The sequence below is a fragment of the Leuciscus leuciscus genome (genome assembly GCF_965113295.1).
Source record: "Leuciscus leuciscus genome assembly, chromosome: 10".
Taxonomy (NCBI): Eukaryota; Metazoa; Chordata; class Actinopteri; order Cypriniformes; family Leuciscidae; genus Leuciscus; species Leuciscus leuciscus.
Window position 1 is genome coordinate 13608101 of NC_138734.1, and position 23058 is coordinate 13631158.

At 38.5% G+C, this 23058-nt stretch overlaps 1 protein-coding gene across 3 annotated transcripts in view; it reads left to right on the forward strand.

Annotated features, from left to right (window-relative positions):
* Nucleotides 1-21080, forward strand: part of kiaa1549lb (KIAA1549-like b) — a 181105-nt gene extending 160025 nt beyond the window's left edge. For 2 of the 3 annotated variants that reach the window (XM_082182860.1, XM_082182859.1), the window contains 5 exons: nucleotides 5170-5550; nucleotides 7890-7987; nucleotides 10674-10810; nucleotides 12401-12552; nucleotides 19290-21080. In XM_082182860.1, the coding sequence (XP_082038986.1) occupies nucleotides 5170-5550; nucleotides 7890-7987; nucleotides 10674-10810; nucleotides 12401-12552; nucleotides 19290-19565 (1044 nt within the window). In that variant the 3' untranslated portion in view covers nucleotides 19566-21080. Of the gene's footprint in view, nucleotides 1-5169; nucleotides 5551-7889; nucleotides 7988-10673; nucleotides 10811-12400; nucleotides 12553-12870; nucleotides 12946-19289 lie in introns of all 3 variants that reach the window. The other variant, XM_082182861.1, reaches the window with a different exon arrangement.
* Nucleotides 21081-23058: the final 1978 nt, after the last annotated feature.

Genomic DNA, 23058 nt, shown 5'->3' on the forward strand with positions numbered 1-23058 from the left:
GATACTGGAGCCACAGGTGAGTGTGGAGACGGGTTGGTGGAGGGATGCTGAAAACTGTCAAGGAACATAGGTGGGTCGACTGTTTATATGTAGGCCACCACTCATGCTGTTTAGGTAGACATGTTGATTACTGATTGCTGACAGCTGGTTGGAATGACATGCATGATGATTGGATAGATAATTTGAACGTGTTTATCCCAAGCTTTGTTAATGAAACATACAGTATCTTGGCCCCACTAGTGGAGGCAGCCTCGCAATAGGAGCTGCAGGCCACGGACAATGGGAAGAGTTAGAGACGGCGGGAGGAAATGGCTGAGGCGACTGAGCTTGCCCCATTGGTGTAGACAATTTCACGCTAAGGGGAAGGCATTTCGTGAGCTTAGAATTATAAGGTTCTATCTCCACTTTTGGTCAAATTGAGTTCTTGACATAATCTGATCCATTAGGTGTTTATTAATGCCTGTGTGGTGTTATTTTTGTAAAAAAATATTTTGTTAGTAGTTATTAATCAAATAAAAAGGTTCCATCTCTCCATTGCCAGCTGGGATGTAAAAACTTTGATGCTCAATATCTCAGAACTACCCTAAACGGAGATAGAACCTTATAATTCTAAGCTCACGATTTGTTGAGGGGGGCGGGCATTGTTGTATGGGGTGCGGTGCCGGGAAAATCCACGTTGTGTGGCTAAGCGAAGGGAGGAGGAGAGTGGGGCCTGGTTAGGGTTAGGAGAGTGGGGCCTGGTCGCGTCTTTGGTTCATGCGAGGAAGAGGAGGTGAGAGATGAAAGGGCGACCTTGCAGAATTATGCGCATCTGCAGTTTAAGGGGCCGAGCAAAGATAGCAGTTCGCATTTAGAACAGTTTAGACTGTCTGGGAAGGTGGACGAGACCAGAAATATCCTATAGATTTTTTCCTTGTGCAGTGAGGCCTGGAAATTAACTGTATCCTAGTTAATGTCCATACTTCGATGGACATGGCTGGACCCATGGTTTATCCTGGGTGATTGGAATCCTGAGCTCAGCGCAAACCTTACAGGGCTGAGAGATCGATTATTAAACGTTTTTATAAATATTCTTCATTTTCTCTGTTCTTTTTTTTTTTTTCATTGGTTTCTCGAATTGATAACATGCGCTTACATGAGAAGCCTAGAACGCTTTATAAGCTGCATATACTCACCTCTGACACATTGGTTTGATACTGTAATCATTGTTTGATGTTGGATGATCATCAAACAGCAAAGTACAGTCTGATTTAGATGATCATTTGAAGTATTTGGTTCCAAAACGCAATAAATCCATTTTGATTAATTTGAGTAAAAATAAAAAAACAATTTCCCCAAAATGCAATAAATCCATGACACTTTTTTTTTATTAATTTTTTTATGCAATTCATTGAATCAATATAAAAGTTACTTTTCATATTGAAACGGTTGAATTCACATTTTTAATTGTCCATAACAACCCAAAAAAGTGTCTGCTTGCCTTGCACATCTAATTAATGGCCAAAGTTATGACTGACTATTTTTCTTACTTTCGTTTATTTTTTAATTTATTTTTTATGTGGATGTTATTGAGCTTGTAGAAGTTTAGCTCTTGCGTTCTTCTGAACATCGTGCGCTGCAATTGTCCAATGTCATTTCTGAGTCATATCAGACCTTAATCTGTCTCTCTTTTAAATGTCTATTCCATGAGTGGTAGGCTACTAGCGGTGACCGGGAGGGGACATGTTCAGTTCACTTATTTTTGTCGTGGCCACAACATATAAACTCGTGGGAACGTTATAATATCTCGTGGGAACGTCATATTAAGTCGTGGGAACGTGATCATTTTGTTGAGGTAACGACATCATTATGTCGTGGCCACACGATGCAAAGTCGTAGCCTCGAGATCATATGTTGAGGGAACGATATATTTTTCTCGTGGCCACGACTTCATATTTTGAGAGAACGACATCTATTTGTCGTGGCCACGAGTTATGTTGAGGGAGCCACAGCGGCCAATACTGTAACCGTGCCATAGCATTGACTGGGCTACAGCAGAGATGGAGATGACAGAAGAAATAACATTTTACTAAGTGAAAGACACCTGAAGCGCATTCTTAAATTGAATGGGCTTTTTTGTCGCACTTTTGCACTGGCATGAAGTTGGTTTGACGTTGGACGTTCGAGATTCGCATATTTAGGGACCGTCTCAAAATTACATGCGATCATTGGCATAAACGTTTCTAACTTCAATAGCATTTTAAGACATTAATATCACGACAGGCTATACCACGACTCAATATCACGTTCCCACGAGTTTATATGTTGTGGCCACGACAAAAATAAGTGAACCGAACATATCCCCTCCCGGTCACCGTAGTAGGCTACTATTGGCTGTTTTAAAATATAATTAATATCGAAACAAAATAACCCAGGCAGTCTCATCTACAAGACGTTTAGGCCTCCTCCAATAGTACTGACAGCTGGGCTCATAGCTTGCAGGTTTGCTTAGTGGCAAACTTTTTTAATTTGACTGGTTCAACCGCCACCCGCCCAAATTTATTAAAATATTATTTTTCGTCACGTCATCCGCCCGATCCGCGGTTTATCCGCATCTAGTGTGTGTGTGTGTGTGTGTGTGTGTGTGTGAGTTGGCTCGGCCCTCCCCCATGCAGTTTAATTGGTTGACATCGCGTGTATGATTGACAGGAACAGAATGTGAGGCTGATCAGACAGTCGAAACAAATGTGTGTGCACCTTTAGGCCTATATAAAAAAAATGTTGTTGGTCTTTGAATTAGTCAATTATTTTAAATACAATTAAAATCATTCATTATTAGCCTACATAATGATTTAATTTCTATAGGCTATATTTTTAAAAATAGAGTCGGCTCTTCAGATATGCGAGCCAGCTCCCGACGTTCACCTACAAGAGCCGGTTCTTAGATCCGGCTCATTCGCGAACGACCCATCACTACTTTTTTGATGGCGATCAGCTGTAAAATGGCTTGGTTCTGCTCGGTTTTCGTTGACTTTGAGTAAAACACCTGGGGTCAATGTGTCAGCGTGACATAAGTTTGATGCTGTCGTGTGAGCAACAGCCAACATTTTTCCTCCTCCCGAGTGCCTCATCTTCTTAATTTCCTCACGTAAATGATTAGATTTCGATGGATTACATTTCTTCCCCACCGCAGAAACCACCACAGATTCAATGCCATCAAATGTATAATTTTTTTGTTTGTTTGTTGATCACAAAGTACAAAGTAGATAATGAAAACTAGGGTGTATTCAAATCGCCGCCGTTACTGTTTACAATGCATGGAATTGTGCGCTGTGATTGGTTGAGCGGATGTAACGCATTCTGCAGAGAAGGGAGACTGGCATTTGTCGTGGTTTGGAAAGAAAGGGAGAAAACATGACAGAATAACACAGCGGATATCGCATTTTACATAAAATTAAAAATGTACTTTTCAATACTGACCAGATACAATACTGATTTTTGCGGGAACTAATTTTTTTTTTTTTAATGGTGTTTATCAGTAAAAATAAGTATCCAGATGGCATAAACTGTGCTCGTGATTTAGCGACTGAAGCGATGCGAAATTCAACCAGGGACAGACAACAAGAAGGGTTTGAGCTGTGCTCTCATGGAGTTGAGCCAGCTGGGGTTGAGAGTGTGAGCTGGCCGGGACTGAATCTGCAGCGCGGCTTACTGGGGGCCTGCTGCGGTGACCTGATGCTGGAGGAAGTCCCATTCCTTTGCGTGAAGAGGGCGGCATTGCCCGAGACGTGAGCTCGGTGCTAGACGGGCCTTATTGTCCATTTCTCTATGGCATAAATTATTGAATGGGCCGGATTAGAGAAAGACGCAGAAGGAGATCACGGATGTTTCGCCCGTGGTGGCGAAGGTAGGCCTTGGCGTTTCGGCGTACTGGGACCCGTTTTTTTGGCCTGACGCCCATGAGATAACACCAGAGGGTTGTGGCAAAGATTCCTCAAGGATGAAAGATTCTTTATTGGACGGGCAGTGCTCGATTCGGATATGATGGTAAAGTAGGGAGGGGCCAAATGCTGAAAACTGTCAAGGAACGTAGGTGGGTCGACTATGTATATAGGCCTCCACTTATGCTGATTGGGTAGACATGTTGATTACTGATTGCTGACTGCTGGTTGGAATGACATGATGATTGGGTAGATCATTTGATTGTGTTCCTCCCAAACTTTGTTAGTAAAACATCATTTCAAGTTCAAGGCCAATTTCAGTTACACTCATTATTTACAGCCGGTCACACACAAAGTTTTCCCATGGTGCTCAGCGCAGCATTGAGAGTAGCTTTTGAAAGGGAACACAAAGTTTCTCGGTGAATGCAAAGATTTTGCGAGAGAACGTGAAAGCAAAGATATATGTACTTTTTCTCACATCTCATATTTTTTTTTCCATCACCATGACTTTTTAGGGGCTCCTTAGTAAAATATCAGGTTGGAGTCATTGTAAACATTTTCATTTTTTTCTTGGCTTTTTTCTTTGTCATACTTGACTAATAATTTCTGCATGTCAGCAGGATCTCAAGGAGCTCAAAACAGGCACTGAGAGTTCCTGTCTGGTTGTGCTAATATTGTGTTAGTTTCATAATGTTTCAGCTGTTTAGACCCTTTGATGTGAAAAAAAAAAGAAAAAGAAGAGGAATATTTAAAACAGTTAAAATTGTCATCATTTACTGACCCTCATATTCTTCTAAACCTGTATGATATTTTCTGACAGATGTAGATCAAAAACAGATGTTTTGAAGAATGTTAATTCCTTTCCATACAGTGACCAGGGACAAAAACAACATAAAAGCATCATAAAGGTAGTCCATATGATTACATACCTTAGTTTTTCTTTTACTCTGCCAATGGAGAGCCAATGGTGTTTAGCATTGTGCCAAACCTGGTGCACTGGACTATTTATGCACTAGGTTTGAATCTGCAACTGCAGAAATAAGATTTTGAAGCTTTATTACCCCATTTTTGATACACATTGAATGCTAATCAATCTCCCACAAAAGAAAGAAAACCATCTGAACAATGAAGATCACGGAATTTAAATATTTATGTGAACGATTCCTTTAAATTTATTTTGAACATCACAATTCAGAAGCTTTTAAATACATGTGAGTCTGTTTGTGTTTGTTTTCTTTTTCTGTTGCAGACTGAGCCGGAGATTATTGAAGAGACTGACGTCGACCGTCTAGCAGCCCGCCATTATTTTGGCTGTGGTCGACAAATCAAAGGTCAATCTGAGACATCAACGCTGAGCTCTCAGCCTTCCATAGATGAGGTTCGTCAGCAGATGCATCTCCTGCTAGAGGAAGCCTTTAGCCTAGCTTCAGCTGGCCACTCCACCTCCAGCCACCACCACTATCACTCCCACCATCAACATCAGTCGCTGGGTCCCTATGACCTGGGTCCAGTCATCCCATACTCAGAGGTGGTGACCAGTGCGCCAGTCACCAAGAGTCAAGGGCAGGGAGGCCTGCAGTGGGTGCCAGCCTATAAACCAGACCCTTACCAGTGCAGTCTGGCCAAACAGGTACAGTTGTACAGTCTGTCACTAAAGCCATTATAAACACTTATTAGTCTTATTCGTATTAAAGTCAACATGGAATCAAAATTGACCTTATTTACTTGCATACAACTTGCTTAAATAAGATTATGGAAGTAAAATGGCTTGATTTACACTACTGGTCAAAAGTTTGGAATAATTACTATTGTTTAATGATTTTTATTAAAGAAATCTATTATCTCTCTTTCTTTTTTTATTGCTGATTAATCAGTTAACATTTTCTCATTTTAGTGAGAAGTAGTGAAGTAATTGTGCCGATTAACAGTGTTATTACAAAGCCTTTTTGTGTGCATGTGTAAAATCAAGCAATGTCTGAAATCTAATTTATTATCAGTCAAATGTCGTAAAGATTTGTGTATATATGTACAGATGTATCAACAAAAAGCTTCCTTGTTAAAAACTTCGGTAACACTTTCTTTGAAGCCTGTATTTATAATGCATTATATTGGTATTCTTAATGCATTATAATACATGCATAATGCCTTAAAAGCAACTTTATAATGTTTTGTATCATCTGATAATTAATCATAACAATAGTTACAATGCATTATAATACTTACTTATTTGTGGTTATAACTTTTAAGAGTACAATGCATTACAACACCAGATGAAGCCTGCACTTATAATGCATAATAAGGGAATTCTTAATGCATTATAATGCACACATAATGCCTTATAAACAACCTTATAATGAGTTTATCATTTCATTATTAACAACAGAAATAATACCTACCTACTTATTAGAATTGGTAAAGCCTTGTAATTTTACAATTTTTATGAATAGAACATGATTTTCATTTTGAATGTATTGTTTTATTTGTACTTTTCCACAAAACTTTGATTTTACTTTAAGGGAAATGTCTTATAACCAATTGATATCTTATGGCTGTTGAAAAGAATACTTAGCTTTTGTAACTTTACTTAAAGCAGACAAAGACCACTTATTAATATTAAGACCACATTATAAAGCTTTTTAGATGTTTAAAAGAAGGCTTTGTTTTTGTCACTATACTTTAAGCAGTAAAATACCACTCATAAGATGTAGTATGATATTGTGCAGGTCTTAAGTAGACAATGTCAAGATATGAGACTTGGGAAAGTAAAAGATATGAAACTATGGGATATATAATCCATTATAACTGTGTGGATAAAATCATGTTGATTGTGTGTTATAAATCATCATACTCTTAATAGTTATAACCACAAATAGGTAAGTTTTATTACTGTTGTTACCATTATTCATGAGATGACACAACACATTATAAGGTTGTTCATAAGGCATTGAAAATGAAAATTAGCCCATGATTTACTCACCCTCAAGTCATCCTAGGTGAATGTGACATTCTTCTTTCAGTTGAATACAATCAGAGTTATATTAAAACATTTCCTGGATCTTCCAAGCTTTATAATGGCAGTGAATGGCTTTATATTTTTTGAAGCCCATCAAAGTGCATCCATCCATGATATAACTGCTCCACGCGGCTCCAGGGGGTTTATAAAGGCCTTCGGAAGTGAAGCGATGGGTTCGTGTAAGAAACATATCCGTATTTAAAACTTTAATGACTAAAATAACTAGCTTCCGGCAGACGACCTACGCAAGTCGACTTGCGTCAAAACAGTAACCCGTGACGTATGTATGGCATAGGATGTAGGAGTAGCGTAAGCTTTGACGCCTCTCGCAGTTCAAACACACAGGGCTGGACAACAAACAAATTTCTCTTTAAAAATTGTCCTTTCAGACTTCTAATTCGTGACCGGTGTTTTGTTTTGCTCCATCCTCTGCGCTTCCGCGTTCGTCATTACGTTGTGTGTCAAGGTCAAGGGTTACTCTTTCGCCATAAATCAATGCGTACTGCCGTCTGCCGGAAGCTAGTTATTTTAGTCGATAAAGTTTTAAATATGAATATTTTTCTTACACGAGCGCATCACTTCACTTCAGAAGGCCTTTATTAACCCCCTGGAGCCGTGTGGAGCACTTTTATCATGGTTGGATGCGCTTTGATGGACTTCAAAAAATATAAAGCCATTCACTGGCATCATAAAGCTTGGAAAAGCCAGGATATTTTTTAATATAACTACGATTGTATTCGTCTGAAAGAAGAATGTCATATACACCTAGGATGACTTGAGGGTGAGTAAATCATGGGCTAATTTTCATTTTTGGGTGAACTATCCCTTTAAGAATACCCTTATGATACATAATAAATGCAGGCTTCATAGAAAATGTTACCAAAACTTCTTTCCTTGGTCAAAACCCATATCACTTGAGCGTTATGTGAACGGTAATATGCTAATTTCTCAAAAAGACATTCAGGTTCACTCAGCTTCCTGACATGGCTCTTGGGTCTCCTCCACCCCCCGTCCCACCAAGAACAGGCCCTCCACCTGAGTCCTCACTGCGACGGTCAGAACATACACACACCTTGTTACACCCCTTTTTTCCACTCATGGCAGTGACTAGTGCATCAGTTTATTCAGCACTTATTTTTGTTCCATCATTTACTCAAAACCAAATGACTTTCTGTCTTCCGTGAAACACAAAAGGAGATGTTCACAAGTCTAACAGCTAAAGTAAATGTGGATAGAGCTATCAAGCTCCAAAAATGACATTAAAGTACCAATAAAGTATGTACGACTTGTGCACTATATAAGTCCTCTAAGCTTGTCATTATTAAGTAGTTATGCACTGAAAAGGAGAGCTTCCTTAAAAAATTTGTTTTTAAATAATGTCAACAATGTCATTGTTGTAACCAACGCACCGTGCCAAGTTTGATTAATGACAGAAATTTTGGTCTGTCCCTCTTGCAAAGTTATTGCTGGGCTCCAGACTAACTTTTTAGAGCAGCAAACTCAGACCCTTCTCACTAGATTTCACAGAGCTGTTTAGTGAAAAGTGAATATTGCGTTTACAGAGTGGTTTTCCAATCACTGAGTAAACCTGGTAAATGGTTTCGATGAACCTCTTCTTGAGCTTGAGCTGGCAGCAAAGCTCCTCGGAGATTACATTTCCGGCTTACCCAGAGTAAATGAGAGCTGGTATAGAAACAGATACATGGACTGCAGTCAGTACTACAACTATGGTAAGGACCGTTGTAGGACGGATGGGACATGTGTATCTGATGTGTCCTGAGGCGCCACAGTATAAACACAGACCCTGGGCCAGCCTTCAAAAGGCAAAAAGGCAAACGAGTGTTACCAAGTTGCATGGGTTCGGTGTCTGGTTCTGGAGCGCTGGGAAACTCTGGCAGGCGGAGATGATGGGGGAAATACTGGCTCGGTTGTTCATCCAGACAATGCTGCACATGGCGCGCCACTTGGAGTGATAGTTGAATGAACTTTTCAAGTCCCATTGAGTCATTGCGAGATGCAACCGCAGACCTGGAGCCAATCCCTGCCGATAGGTGGTCAGGAGTGAGCTTTTGTTCCATCCACTGGCCGCTGCAAGGGTGCGAAACATCATGGAATAATCAGAAATGGGCATTTTTCCCTGTTTAAGATGATATAGTTGCTCACCAGTGGTTGAATCTCATTGTGGTTAACCAAAGTGAAACTATCCAGGGACTGAGTTACCGGTCCTGCTTGAGTCTAGAGAATTTCGGCCCACTGTAAAGCTCGCCCTGAACGCAAGGATATAATTAAGGCAATCTTGGCTCGATCTGTGGCAAAACGCTGCATTGCATCTCTAGAGCCAGTGAGCATTGTAAAAGGAATCCGTTGCAATTCTCCGCCGAGCCAGAGTAGGGCGCCATGATGGCCACAGGCTGGTGTGCGTTACCGGAGAAGGAGAAGCAATGGCGGATGTTGTGGCTGTGGAAGGGCTGAGCACGTGCTTGAGTCCATCCACTATCTCCTGAAAAGGATCTGGAGCGCTCATGCTGTGTTAAAATAGGGTCTGGTCTTCTGTAACGGATTGACTCAGACAAGTGTTGAAGTGTTGTAACTGTATAGTGTAGTATAGGATTGTAAGGTGTAATGTAACGTTTAAGGGAGTGTAATGTATAATTTGTGAAATTTTTGTGATTGTAAATTGTTTTGTGTGGATCAAGTGTACGTCGATGTTTATTGGATGTTGACTGTTGTAAACAGATACTGTCATGAAAGAAACTATCAGACTAGTCTGACTAGTCTATATATATATATATATATATATATATATATCTTTTTAATAAAAAAACAACTTCCTGCATACATTTAAATGAACACCTGCCATGGTGTTTCTTATTTTTCCTCTCTGGTTTAGATCTGAGTCTTTTGTATGTCCTAAGACAAAGCGCCATACAATTTAAAGGTGAAGTTTGTAGTTTCTGTGACACCATGGCACCTAGAGGAATTACAAAAATACAGCATATTTTGCTAACGGCTCTTCCCTCAACTCAAACATCACGCTTGTAACGGCATGTCTCAACAGGTAAATGTAGGCTACTTTCAATAAAAGGTCCAACATATACATGGTGCAACATCCAGCATACCCGGTTAAAGAATTCAGTACTCGACACTGGTTTATGAGAATGGTTAAGGTGTATTTAGACCATCTAGCTCAACCCATTACATCCAGTGAGGGGGAGCTGGACGTCAAGTCCATTGGCTCGTTTTGTTACCACTTGGGAGGTGACTGGGCTCCCAGGCGAAACCCCATGACGTCAGTCCGACACAAGGTCTCTTTTCCCTCCTTCAGGGAACGGGGGTTATATTAGTAACCTAGACGTTCTTCAGCAAAGTTTTGATCACATTAACAATTTTGAGGCCTTAAAAATTTGTGTATCAAATATTATACAGTAACAGTAGGCTTTATAGGGTTAATTGTGCTTTTTTTTTTTTTTAGCTTGATTGCATCAATAGCCATTCACATTCATTGTTTGGAAAAGAGCAGCCTGGACATTATTTTCAACATTTCAAAAGAAAGACATATTTTTGGTGAAATATTCAACAAAATCATGTATTTTCATGAAGTCTGCCATATAACTTAATTATAATTAATTCTAGTTAATTCTCTCTGTACAAAGGCAGCATATTGACTTTCCACATAAATCAACACTATCACCTGGTGGTAAAACCATGCCAATGCATGAAATTGTTGCTATGTTCTTCAGGTCATCTTCTGATCTTGGTCCAAAGGGTCATTGTCCTGAATCGTCAATGCAGAGTCAGCATGAAAGTGCTCCCTACATGGCAAACAGCAGAGCGCCACTCGCTCCTGTCACTACTGAGCCCATTCCCAACCACTCAGGTTAGTGTGTGTTTCAACTGTTTTTCTATGGTTTACAAACATTCAATAATGACTTTTCTCATGCAAAGGCCTTCCCACCTCATAGCCAGTAAAATGTCAGCCGTGTATGTCCATGAACATTGATGGATTCCTGTACTATACTTCCATATGAGTAATCTTTTATTTTTTATATTTTTTTATATATACTGTTCAATGTTACCATTTCATGTTTTCAACATACATTCAGCAAACGAGAAGTTCAGCAGGAGTTTACTATGTCCATATTTTTCATATTTTCTTCAAGCAGTGTCACAGTGCATTTTTTTTCCTTTCAAAATGTTGTTCAAATAAAGTTTCCAAATTGGGATTTTGTAACACTTTGTTTTGATGGTCCCTTTTTAACATTCTGTTGACTATAAGTAACTTTGCCAACATATCAGCTCATTCTAACCCTAACCCTACCATTCTACTAATACTCTACTAACACTCTAATGAGAGTTAGTAGGTGTAACGTTACTTATAGTCAACAGATTGTTAAAGGGACCTTCAATATAAAGTGAACCAGAGATTTTTGCAGTGATGCCATAGAACAAAACATTTTTGTTCCACAAAGAATCTTTCAGGGAAAACCTTTTTTTTTTTTTTTTTTTTTTTTTTTTTTCGTGTGAAGAACATTCTATTTATCTGGAGAAATTTTTTCCACTTTAAAGATCCATTTGTGCAATGGAAAGGTTTCATGGATGTTGAAGGTTCTTCATAAAACCATTTCAGTCATGACAACTCTCAGAGTGGATACATTTCAACCAGTTTTTATTTTCCATAGAACATGGAATAGGCTTGATTTTGGCAGACGAGATCTGCTATGCTGCTGCTGCTACTGAGCAAATACAATAATTTGTTCAGCTTAGTCAAAAATAACAAACAAATGAAAGGCTGCTTCAAGAAATGTTAGAACCCCTGTAGCAGATCTCTACAGATGGCGCTTGGGAGGAGGATGGATAACAGAAGCTTTCACATCGCGCAGCATGCCGATCGCAAGCTAGGGTACGATATATATGGTTACGTGGAAATACTTCTGATTGGCTGGTGCCTCAGCGTTCGGTTAGAGTTTCATGCCTGAACTATGTATTGATGCCAATAAAGAACCTTCATTTTAGTATAGTTATAGAGTGTAGCTATGCTTATATTTTAAGTTAGGGAAGTTTAACACCCTTCCTGGATCATTGGTGATCTGGACATGAAGGATACCTCAAATTGTGAACCTTGTTGACGAGAGTTGGGCTGTTACTTTTTTAAATGATCTGACTTGGCTGATGATAAAATGTGAAAACATCAGAAACTTATATTGAAGGAGGGACTGGACCCATATCTAGAAAAGAATAACATAGATTTTTGGGTGGGCTATTTTGACGTCAAATATCAAGCAATCACAAAGCAACCACACAGAAAACCTTTGGAACTTTTTAGCATCATGGCCATGAGTATGGCCCAGCCCAACACTACTCATATTTCCTTCAGAATATGTAAAGATAAGTTAATCCCAATATGATTAATAATAGCATGTGTTTATTTCAAATATACCCTAAAATCTCTTCCTTTTTTGACTCACAGGAAATCCTATGACAGCAGTGTACGCCATCCCAGCCACTCGTCCAGGATGCACAGGATATTTCATCTCTACACCACCCTCCTCCTATCACAGCCCATCCTGGATGTCTTACCCCCCTGAACCCGAGGACGTGCCTCCTCAGTGGGCAGAATCTGTAAGAATACATTTATCATATTTATTTATCGGTTCTCTATCAGTTGTCCAATTCTGCTTCACAAACTGGGTTGCATCCCAAGACTCCAGTGTTACAGTGCATGCATCACTAATAAAACTTAACGTGGAGTAAACCTCATGGACTGCAACCAAGAGAAGCAGAACTGGTCTGTCACATGTGCCTCTATAAATTGTTCTGAATTTGGGGTACATTCTGTCTGCTTATGTGACCTGCCCTTGGGTGCAAGGCTCGTCTTTTTGGATTGTCCTTCTTATCCCTGTTTGTGTGTGCCTGCATTCACACGGTGTCTTTTTGCAGAACCAGTGTCATTTAGAAACCATTTGCTGAACTGAATTTATCGCTGACGTTGAGTGGAAACAACAAATTCCCGGGGTAGTTGAGCACATTTCTTCAAATGAACACTTTTCTTTTTCTTTCTTTCCTGTCACAAGCAGGGTTGTGTGCTATTCAGAATCGAATTGACTTAAAATAAAAAAAATAAAAATAAAAATTTAAACCTTTAGGGACTGTTCGTTTTTTATTTAAGGGGCTACCGGAGGAGTTTTGAGATCTATAATCAAAATAGACTTGACCCTCCCTTTGCCAGCAATACATTTTTCTATGACCCTCCAAAATGATTGTGAAAAAAGGCATGGCCCTCCCCGATAATTTATTGATTACTTCTGTACTGGTTTGCGCTTGGCAAAGATGTTCAGATAGCCATTGTTTTTTTACAACCATGACAAACGACTTAACCTCTGCTTTCTCATCTTACACATCACACTCCACTGTTATGGTGGCCATTTCAGTATATTTACTCACTAAAATTGTTGTGGAAACACAATAAGCATGGAAACTAAAATATGGTAGTATCGTGCTACAGCGCACATTCTATCAGCTGCAGTTCTGGCGACTCAATCCCAATACTGTAAAACTCGACGTACATTCACATCACATGTTAATGCAGCGGTAGAGTTATACTCACAGGACACTGCACTTATTCGCAATCACAAAAAAATTTTATTTGCTTGTGCTTTAAAGCTTTGCCGGGCAAGCATTTCATTGGAGTTCTGTTCTGACATGATGCACTTTTTCTGAGCGCGTGTGCCCGAAGCGCGTGCGCACTGTCGAACAGCGCAAAACTGGATTTTTGTTGGGTCAGACCCATCTGCTAGCGATGGGGGGCCGAGACTGAGAGAGCTACATGGAGTTACATGGAAAAATATGCACCAAACAAGCCACTTTGAAATTTTGCTGTTTTCATGAATACAAAAGTTGGGTGACCCTCCCCCTACACTAAAAAAAGTTGGATGACCCTCCCCTCAACAAAGAATAAAAAGACATGATCCTCCCCTATTTTCCTCTGGTGGTCCATTCCATAAATACTGAACGGTCTCTTAACATTCCTGATTTGAATTAAAGTAGAAAATATTATGCAGAATGTAAGGAAGTATAATTAAATGAAAATGAAATTCAATGAAATTCCTTTAGCCTATAGATATATTCTGATAATCTTCTTTTATACAACATGGGCACAAAACATTCTTACGATTACAATTCTTCCTAAGCTCTATTTTCTTCTATTAGATCTTAATAAGAATTCAGGTTATTAAAAATAATGTTCTTAACTCTTTCCTGGACATTGATGGAATTTTCTGTCATTTATGATACAATGCTTCCCCGGCATTGGTGGAATATAACATGTTTTCACCGTTATATAGTCATGGCCAAAAGTGTTGGCACCCCTGAAATTTATTCTCACAGTATTTCTCACAGAAAAGTATTGCAATTACACATGTTTTGCTATACACGTGTTTATTTCCTTTGTGTGTATTGGAACAACACAAAAAAACTGAGGGAAAAGAGCAAATTTGACATAATTTCACACAAAAGTCCAAAAATGGGCCGGACAAAATGATTGGCACCCTTAACTTAATATTTGGTTGCATACCCTTTGGAAAAAATAACTGAAATCAATCGCTTCCTATAACCATCAATAAAGCCCCTTTCACACAGAGATTCCGGAAAATACACGGATAAAGTGACCCGGGATTTGACCCGGGTTCGTTTGATTTTGGTCATTCACACTGCCAGTGATTTTCCGGAATCAGAGAGTGCGTTCACACACAACCCGTAAAAATGCCGTAAAGACACGTGACATCGATGTGACTTGTTATCTCAGCAGCGTCTTAAGTTTTCTTATGAGCTGCGATCTCTCTCTCGAGAAACCACGCCTGTGCATTTGTTTCTCTGATTCGATCATAAACTTGCGCATTACGTACCGTTTCACAGCTGGAGAACGAGCCCGGCTTCAGCGTCATCACTACGACACGGCATTATTACGGCTTTTGTTCACACAGCGCGCGTTCCGGGACTGAACACGGCAATGTTACTAGGTCCCGACCCGGCATCGATCCCGGCATAAATCCCGGGTCGAGTTTGCGTTCACACAGAAGGCGCTCTGGCAATTTGCCGGCAATTTGCCGGGTTCAAAGCGCTGTGTGAAAGGGGCTTAAGCTTCTTACACCTCTCACCCAGAATTTTGGACCCCTCTTCTTTTGCAAACTGCTCCAGGTCTCTCATATTGGAAGGGCGCCTTTTCCCAACAGCAATTTTAAGATCTCTCCACAGGTGTTTAATGGGATTTAGATCTGGACTCATTGCTGGCCACTTCAGAACTCTCCAGCGATCTCGGCCGCAAATCCAGCTTTCTGACACTGGGCCCTACATTGCGACCCAAAATCCTTTGGTAATCCTCAGATTTCATGATGCCTTGCACACAGTCAAGGCACCCAGTGCCAGAGGCAGCAAAACAACACCAAAACATCTTTGAACTGTGTTCTTTTCTTTGTAGGCTTCATTCCGTTTTCGGCAAACAGTAGAATGATGTGCTTTACCAAAATCTCTATATTGGTCTCATCTGTCAACAAGACGTTTTCCCAGAAGGATTTTTGCTTACTCGTGTACATTTTGGCAAACTGTAGTCTTGCTTTTTTATGTCTCTGTGTCAGCAGTGGGGTCCTCCTGGGTCTCCTGCCATAGCGTTTCATTTCATTCAAATGTCGACATATAGTTCGCGCTGACACTGATGCACCCTGAGCCTGCAGGACAGCTTGAATTTCTTTGGAACTTGTTTGGGGCTGCTTATCCACCATCCGGACTATCCTGCGTTGCAACCTTTCATACATTTTTCTCTTCCGTCCACGTCCAGGGAGATTAGCTACAGTGCCATGGGTTGCAAACTTCTTGATCATGTTGTGCACTGTGGACAAAGGAACATCTAGATCTCTGGAGATGAACTTGTAACCTTGAGATTGTTGATCTTTTTCCACAATTTTGGTTCTCAAGTCCTCAGACAGTTCTCTTCTCCTCTTTCTGTTGTCCATGCTTAGTGTGGCACACACAGAAACACAATGCAAAGACTGAGTCAACTTCTCTCATTTTTATCTGCTTTCAGGTGTGATTATTATATTGTCCACACCTGTTACTTGCCCCAGGTGAGTTTAAAGGAGCATCACATGCTTGAAACAAACTTATTTATCCACAATTTTGAAAGGGTGCCAATGATTTTGTGTGAAGATTCTGAGTGTTGTGTGAAATTGTCAAATTAGCTTTTTTTCAGGGGTGCCAACACTTTTGGCCATGACTGTATGGTAGGGTAGGGCTATTACGCATCTTCTGAAAGAGTATAGAACCCCGGATCAAAACACAGGCAAAAAAAAAAAGAAAAGAAGCAGAAGCAAGCGATAAAAACATTGCTTATGCACCTTAAGCAAAAACACAATTTTCTCATCTTTTTTGTTCAAAATGTTCAAAAAGCTAGAATAAAACAGTTTAATTTAAGTTTAAAAGCAAAGGCCCTGTTCTTTCCTTTGATACGTTGCATGTTCAAATATTCACACAACAAAATATTCTGGGGGCCATTACATTTTCATGAAAATGATCAAAAAGGCTGGCAACCTTTTTTTAAATAGTGCCTGGTGGGGAAAGATTTAAAAATCTAAGTAAATAATGCTTTAAATTTAGGATAATCTCCCATTTATCTTGAAACCCCCAAGGGTAAGATGTTTAATGAATTAATAAGTATATAAAATATCTGCATATAACACATAGGCCTATTACTACAAGATTTTACTTTTATAACCTAGCAAGTAAATAGCCAGTGCTTGCTACTTAAAAACAGTTAAGAGAAAATCAAATTAGTCTCGCATAGCCAGACCTTAAGTCTGACGGCAGAAGGTCTAGACTCCATAGCAGCTTTCATTGGCCAAGGACCACCCATCTGACTGACATGTAAAGCAACCAATCACAGTTCGTTTTGTTTCGCGTCATGTGTACAGGCGTGAAAATGTAACATTGATGTCCCTACAATAACAGACCAGTGTGTAAAACTCTTGGACGTATTTTGAAGAGTCTATGCCGCAAAATTTACATACTTCACATACTTTTGAAAATCCAGTGTTTAGTTGATCATGAAAAGCGCTCATTGGCCTCGTTTACACTGTCAGTAAAATGTGACCCAATTCCGATTTTTTGCTCAAATGTGACACAGATCGGATATGTTCTATGACAGAGTAAACAGGAAAAAAACGCATGCATTTGGATATTTCGAGATCGGTTTCAGGCCTCGTTCATAGCCTATATGGAAATAAATCATATATATGCCAATGCGACTGTCATGTTAATAGTCAGATCGGATTTTCTGAGGCATTAGGCTACGTCTCCGCGGTTTATTGACGAGAGAAACCCCGACGCGCATCAGCAAAGGGACGGATGGCCCGATGAAACGTTGTGTCGTTGTAGGAGAGGAATGTGGACACACCTTGACACAACATATCAAAGGTTGGCTTGCTCATCCTACAATTTCAGACCCGCTGCTCCTCGTTAAAGCACACCACGATCTCATGAAAGTGCGTATCTATAGCACAAATTTTATTTCTTGTGCCATTTACGCCCAAAATAGTTTTTGAGTGCATATGATACGCAGTTTTCGCGTGCATATGATATGCACACGCACTCCACACCCTAATCCTACCCAAGGGGTTTACAGTGTGTATCTGCATGCAAAAACTATTTTTGGCGTATAAATGGCACGAGAAATAAAATTAGTGGTATAGATATGCACTTTCATGAGATCGTGTTGTATGTTCCCACCAGTCCTGAGATCTCTCTCGCACACAATAACTGAAGCATATGCGCAGGCTGCAATGATGGCCCTTTTCGTCCTCCTCCGCCTCAAAATCATGGTGATGTTTGGCGAACTTCACATAGGCTATATCACAAAGCTAGCATCAAGCATATTTCATGTTCGTCCATCTGTGCAAGAACCCCCTTTAAGCATGCGCGACGTTTCAGATAGTATGTCAAGTGTGAACACATGAATCGGATATGGGTCACAATTGAACGAACGTGTAAACGGACGGTCAACAAAATCGGATTTAAGCAACAAATCAGAATTGGGCATCAAGACCTGCAGTGTAAACAAGGCCATTGTCACAACTGTAAACACGACAGCGTTCTTCTTCTATGAGGGGGTCTGGCGTCACAGCATCTTTGTTTCCAGGTGGACCATTAAAAAACGCAACACGCGTCTCCCGGACATCCTGTAGAATTCAACCAATCAGATGACGACTTTGTAAATCCTTAACTGTTTCCAGTTAAGTGTACCATATGCATCGGACGTTCAGCCAGCGGTCCATGGGCGAGACAACAATCAGATAGGTTAAGATTTAAATGTAAAGTTTTGAATTTGTTGTATTAGACAAAGCAGCCTCATTAAGAGGATAGTATACAATAAGACCACATCAAAGCCTTGTCTTCAAAAGTATTAAAATCGATAAATATCTAAAAAATATTTGAGAACTTCTAAAAGTATTAATTCACCCAAAACATGAAAATTATGCCATTATTTACTCACCCTCATGTCATTCCAAACCCATGTTCATCTTTGAAACACAAATGTAGATATTTTTTATATTCTTTATTAATTTTCAGTTTTTATGAATTGCACTTAGGAACATCCTTACAAACTTCTTGGAAATTATCTTAAGAACTTTCTTAACTTTTCCCTAAGATTTTCATCAACCCTGTTCAATAAACAAGAAGTTTCAAAATGTTTGCAGTAAACACAGACAAGAAGAGTAAAACAAACAAACAATGAAATTACCTTCTTGTCCAGTCAGAAGAATGTAATTATTAAAAAAATAAAATAAAAAAAATAAATAAAAAAAAATTCCAGAATGAACTGGCACATTTTTAGGTATTAATATTTCGTTTTATAAATTAAATTGAAAACATTTCAATATTTATTTCTTTTTGATGGCGGGGTTAAGCATTTTGACAGGGTGGCCAATTCAATTCAAATTTACACTCGAGGAGTCAATTCTTAAATTTTGAACTATGCCCAACCCTGGTGACAATGTGACCCTTGTTCAGAGTTTGTGATTTGTTTATGATTTCATAATTCATAGTTTAATGAAAATGATCAAATCACACAATTCAAACTTGTTTGAATGGAGTGTCACTAATAATACTTATTATATTAGTAGATCCTTAAGCTTTTTGTTTTCCTTATCGTGAGTGTCTCTTTCTTGTGCATTTGTCTATTGGTTCCCTTTTTTAAGTGTAGAGTTTGGTCAACTGCAGCACAGATCAAGACTCAATAAAAAATAACATTACACCCTTGCTGACTGGTTTTAGCACAGGCATTGTTGAATGTTACCTGGTTTCTATTTCAGATGCCCTTACCAGGCTACGCAGAGGCCTTTCCTCACCCTCACTATCCTCAGGGCAGCCCTCTCCTGTGGCACCACCGCCAGGCCATTCAGGGTGGTCCAGACCATCCACCCTCTTCCTCCACCGCAGCATCCCAGCAGAGTCTAGCAGAGCCTGGAGATCCGATCAGCAGCATCCCTCTCAGCAGCCTTTCCACTTCAACCTTGGTCAAAGCCATCCGTGATGAGGTGGCCAAACTAGCCAAGAAACAAGCAGACATTTTTGAGTTCCAGGTGTAGAACTTCCAATGGATTCATGGACCATCTGCACTTAATCATATTTCACTGATACATTTTTTTTTTCCTTCAATGAAACACCTGTCTGTTTTCAAAACAAGTTTTGTGTGGTTCTCTTTGCCATTGTACTATATAACATTTTGTAATTAAAGTTTTTCTTTATTGTAGTTTTACATTAATATACAATTAAAGATTTAATTTAATCAGACAATATGAACATTTACACCATTTTCCCATTTTAGCTGTGTTAGGTTTAATTATGAAACCTGATACGGTAATTAAACATTTACTCACTGTCATGTTGTTGATTTTTCTGAGCACTAATTAAGATATTTTTAATACTCTCTCGTTCTTTTTGTCCACGCAACCAAAATTGTCAAGCTTCAAAAAGTACGTAAAGACATTCTAAAAGTAATCCATATGAATCAAGCGGTTTAATCCAAGTCTTCTGAAGAGACACGGTCAATTTATATGGTAAACAGATTTAATTTAGTGTTTTATTTACATAAAATACATACAAATAGCACATCAAATATGGTCAACAGGAGAACAAAATATTTTTTTTCTTGCAAATCTAGCAAGTACAACTGAAAAAATTATGAGAGATTATTAATATCTTCATTTGTGTTATTTTGAGTTTGGAACAATATGAGGGTGTGTAAATGATGAGAGAATTTTCTTTCTGGAGTGAACCATCTCTTTAAACCAGAAACAAACTGACACAACAAATTACAGCATGCAGAATGCACATCCTGATTTTGCAGAGTTAGATGTATTCCTGGGTCAACATATTTTGTTGATCCTGGAACAACATTCCTGTCTGAAAATGTAATCATAATCATATCCCTAAACCTAACCCTACCCATATGTTATCCCTAAAAACAGAGGAAAATGATAGGAGAATAATACTGATGCAGAAGCAGCTAACCCTGGTTGTAAGCCTAAACTTGATATAAACTGTAAACTTGTCCCTCAAATCTGATTGGTAAAATCAGGTTCTGCAAACAAAACACAATTTGAAACAACAAAGTCATTTTCAAGGCTCAGAACCTGAATGTATAATTTGGAACGCATTGCCACAATTGGGTGTAACTGTCAAAATGTTGTCTTGAGGTTGTCTACAGTGGAAGTGTCAAATCCGCATGTCATCTCTCAGATGTTATCCAGAATGTTTAAAGCTTTATGGAGATTCACTGATATAAAAATTTACATTATTATTGTTATTATTTTATATTATTATTATTATTATTATATTTGTAATTTTACAAGGGTAAGTGTATTTCTATGGTTAAAATAATGTAAATGAATTTAGTTCATGGAATGGTCAGAAGTTATACGTAAGAAGTTATATATTCTGAGAACAACCGGCTGGACGTAGCCTACATTATCCCACTTATTACACGGCTACTTGCCATAAGTAAATAATTAGACACGAAATATTGGTCTGAGTCTAAATATTTTATTAGGTCTTTAAACGCAATGCTTCCGCGGAGAGAGCAGTTGTGCGGCAAGTTCAAACTACACTCTAAAAAATGCTGGGTTGTTTTAACCCAATTTGGGTCAAATATGGTCAAACCCAAACGTTGGGTTAAAAATGTAATTAAAAAAATTAACCCAACGGCTGGGTTTTTCCATATTTGACCCAAAGTTGGGTTGAAATAGCCCAGCAGTTTTTAGAGTGTAGACGGACATTTAAGAGATACGGTAGCCTATACAGTCATGCCACTTATTAAACAGCATTTCGCCACATAAATAATTATGGGGATAAGAGATATTGATTTCAGATTAAACTGTTTTAAAATCGTACCTGTTTGTATCTCATAATCCAACAGTGTACAAAACAATAGTCACAAAATGGCAGCAGCTGCGTTTGTGTGAAACAAACAAGAGAGAGCGAGTCCACGATTCTGGATGGCATAATTAAAAAACTATACACAAAGTATTGATTTGACTGAGTTTTAATACTTAATTAGCTCACCAAAGGCAAAACTTCCAAGAAGAAAAACCGTTCCTAGCGCTGCTGACTTGACCCGGATGAGCCTGCGTTTTTTAAGTATTCTACAGAGCCGTGTAATAACATAAAATAAAACATAAAAATATAGTATACTAACATAAAAATATGGTAAAATATAAAAACATATAAAAAAAGAAAAGAATCATATCAATCAATTCACAAGTGATAGTTGTAAAACAAATCATAATACAATTCAGACAGGAAAATATTGGCCTGCAGTAGCTTTGCAACATGTCAAAAAAATCTAAACTAGGCCAACTAAAGGTGATGCGCCGCATTGGGTACTTCCCATGTAGACACATTTGTGAGGACCTTTGTCAGGGTAGAGCCTATATTTAACTTGAGGCAAACAAAAATGAGGCAATGAAGAGACAGAAATAGTCTCTTCAAATACTATGTTACTGTGCACAAACAACTTTAGAATACATTGTTTGTAAAAATTAGATGTTAAGGGCATCCAATCCTACTGAGTGGTTTATGCATCTGTGTCTGTTCAGATAGGGGCCTCGCAGTATCATTTTCATTCCACAAATTACAACAAATGGAATGTGCTATGCTTTAATAAGTTGAGATATAACAATATACCCTTAAAAAATGTGTCAAAGGTGCTATTGTGGGTGAAAGTGAAATATGAAAAAGCTTTATAACAATCACACTACAATTTTTTTTTTTATATATATAATTATTTAACTTGTTGTTTGTTGGACATAAGGGCTTTCTTTATTGTAACAGACTGCATTTTAAGTAGACAAGTCTTTTATTCATATACTGACACAATTTATCTATTTCCTTTAAAGCAACTTTTTATCAGTTTATGAGTCAGATATTCATAGATCAAAATTCCACATGAAGGAATTGATTTGACTGTAACTTTGACATGCACTTTACTCATGTCTCTTCTGCAAACATGTCTAAAAAAATTGCCAGAAGTTTGATGATTGCAGTAAGATCTCAAGAAAAATCCAGTATTTTCATTGCCAACATGGGTCTGAAAGTAGTCCACATTATCTTCCCAAATAAAACTATAAGCAATTAACTATTCATTATCTTGAGCATGCTGTATGTACCCTGAAGTGGCTAAAGAAAACAAGAGTGTTTGACAGTTTTTGTGTATTTATTGTAAGTAAATTGAGTTTTATAGGACGTCCCCACAGCTGTATATCACAGCTGAAGCGGCAACAGCAATGCATTATACTTGTATTACCTACAATTAATACGTTTTTTTTTTTTTTTTTTTTTTTTTTTACTATAATCCCAACATTCTCTCCCAAACTTTTCTTCAATTAACATCATTTAGATGTTTAAAATGTAGTCCATTTTGTTAAAAAAAAAAAAAAAAAATAAAAAAAAATTTGTTTTCCTTTTAAATCAGTTTGATTAGTTTAGATTATTTTCACACTGGATTTAGTTTTCTCCATATTTGTTTGGAGGCAGCTTCAATAAGCTTCTTAATATAAAGTTTACTTACTTTCTTAAACATTG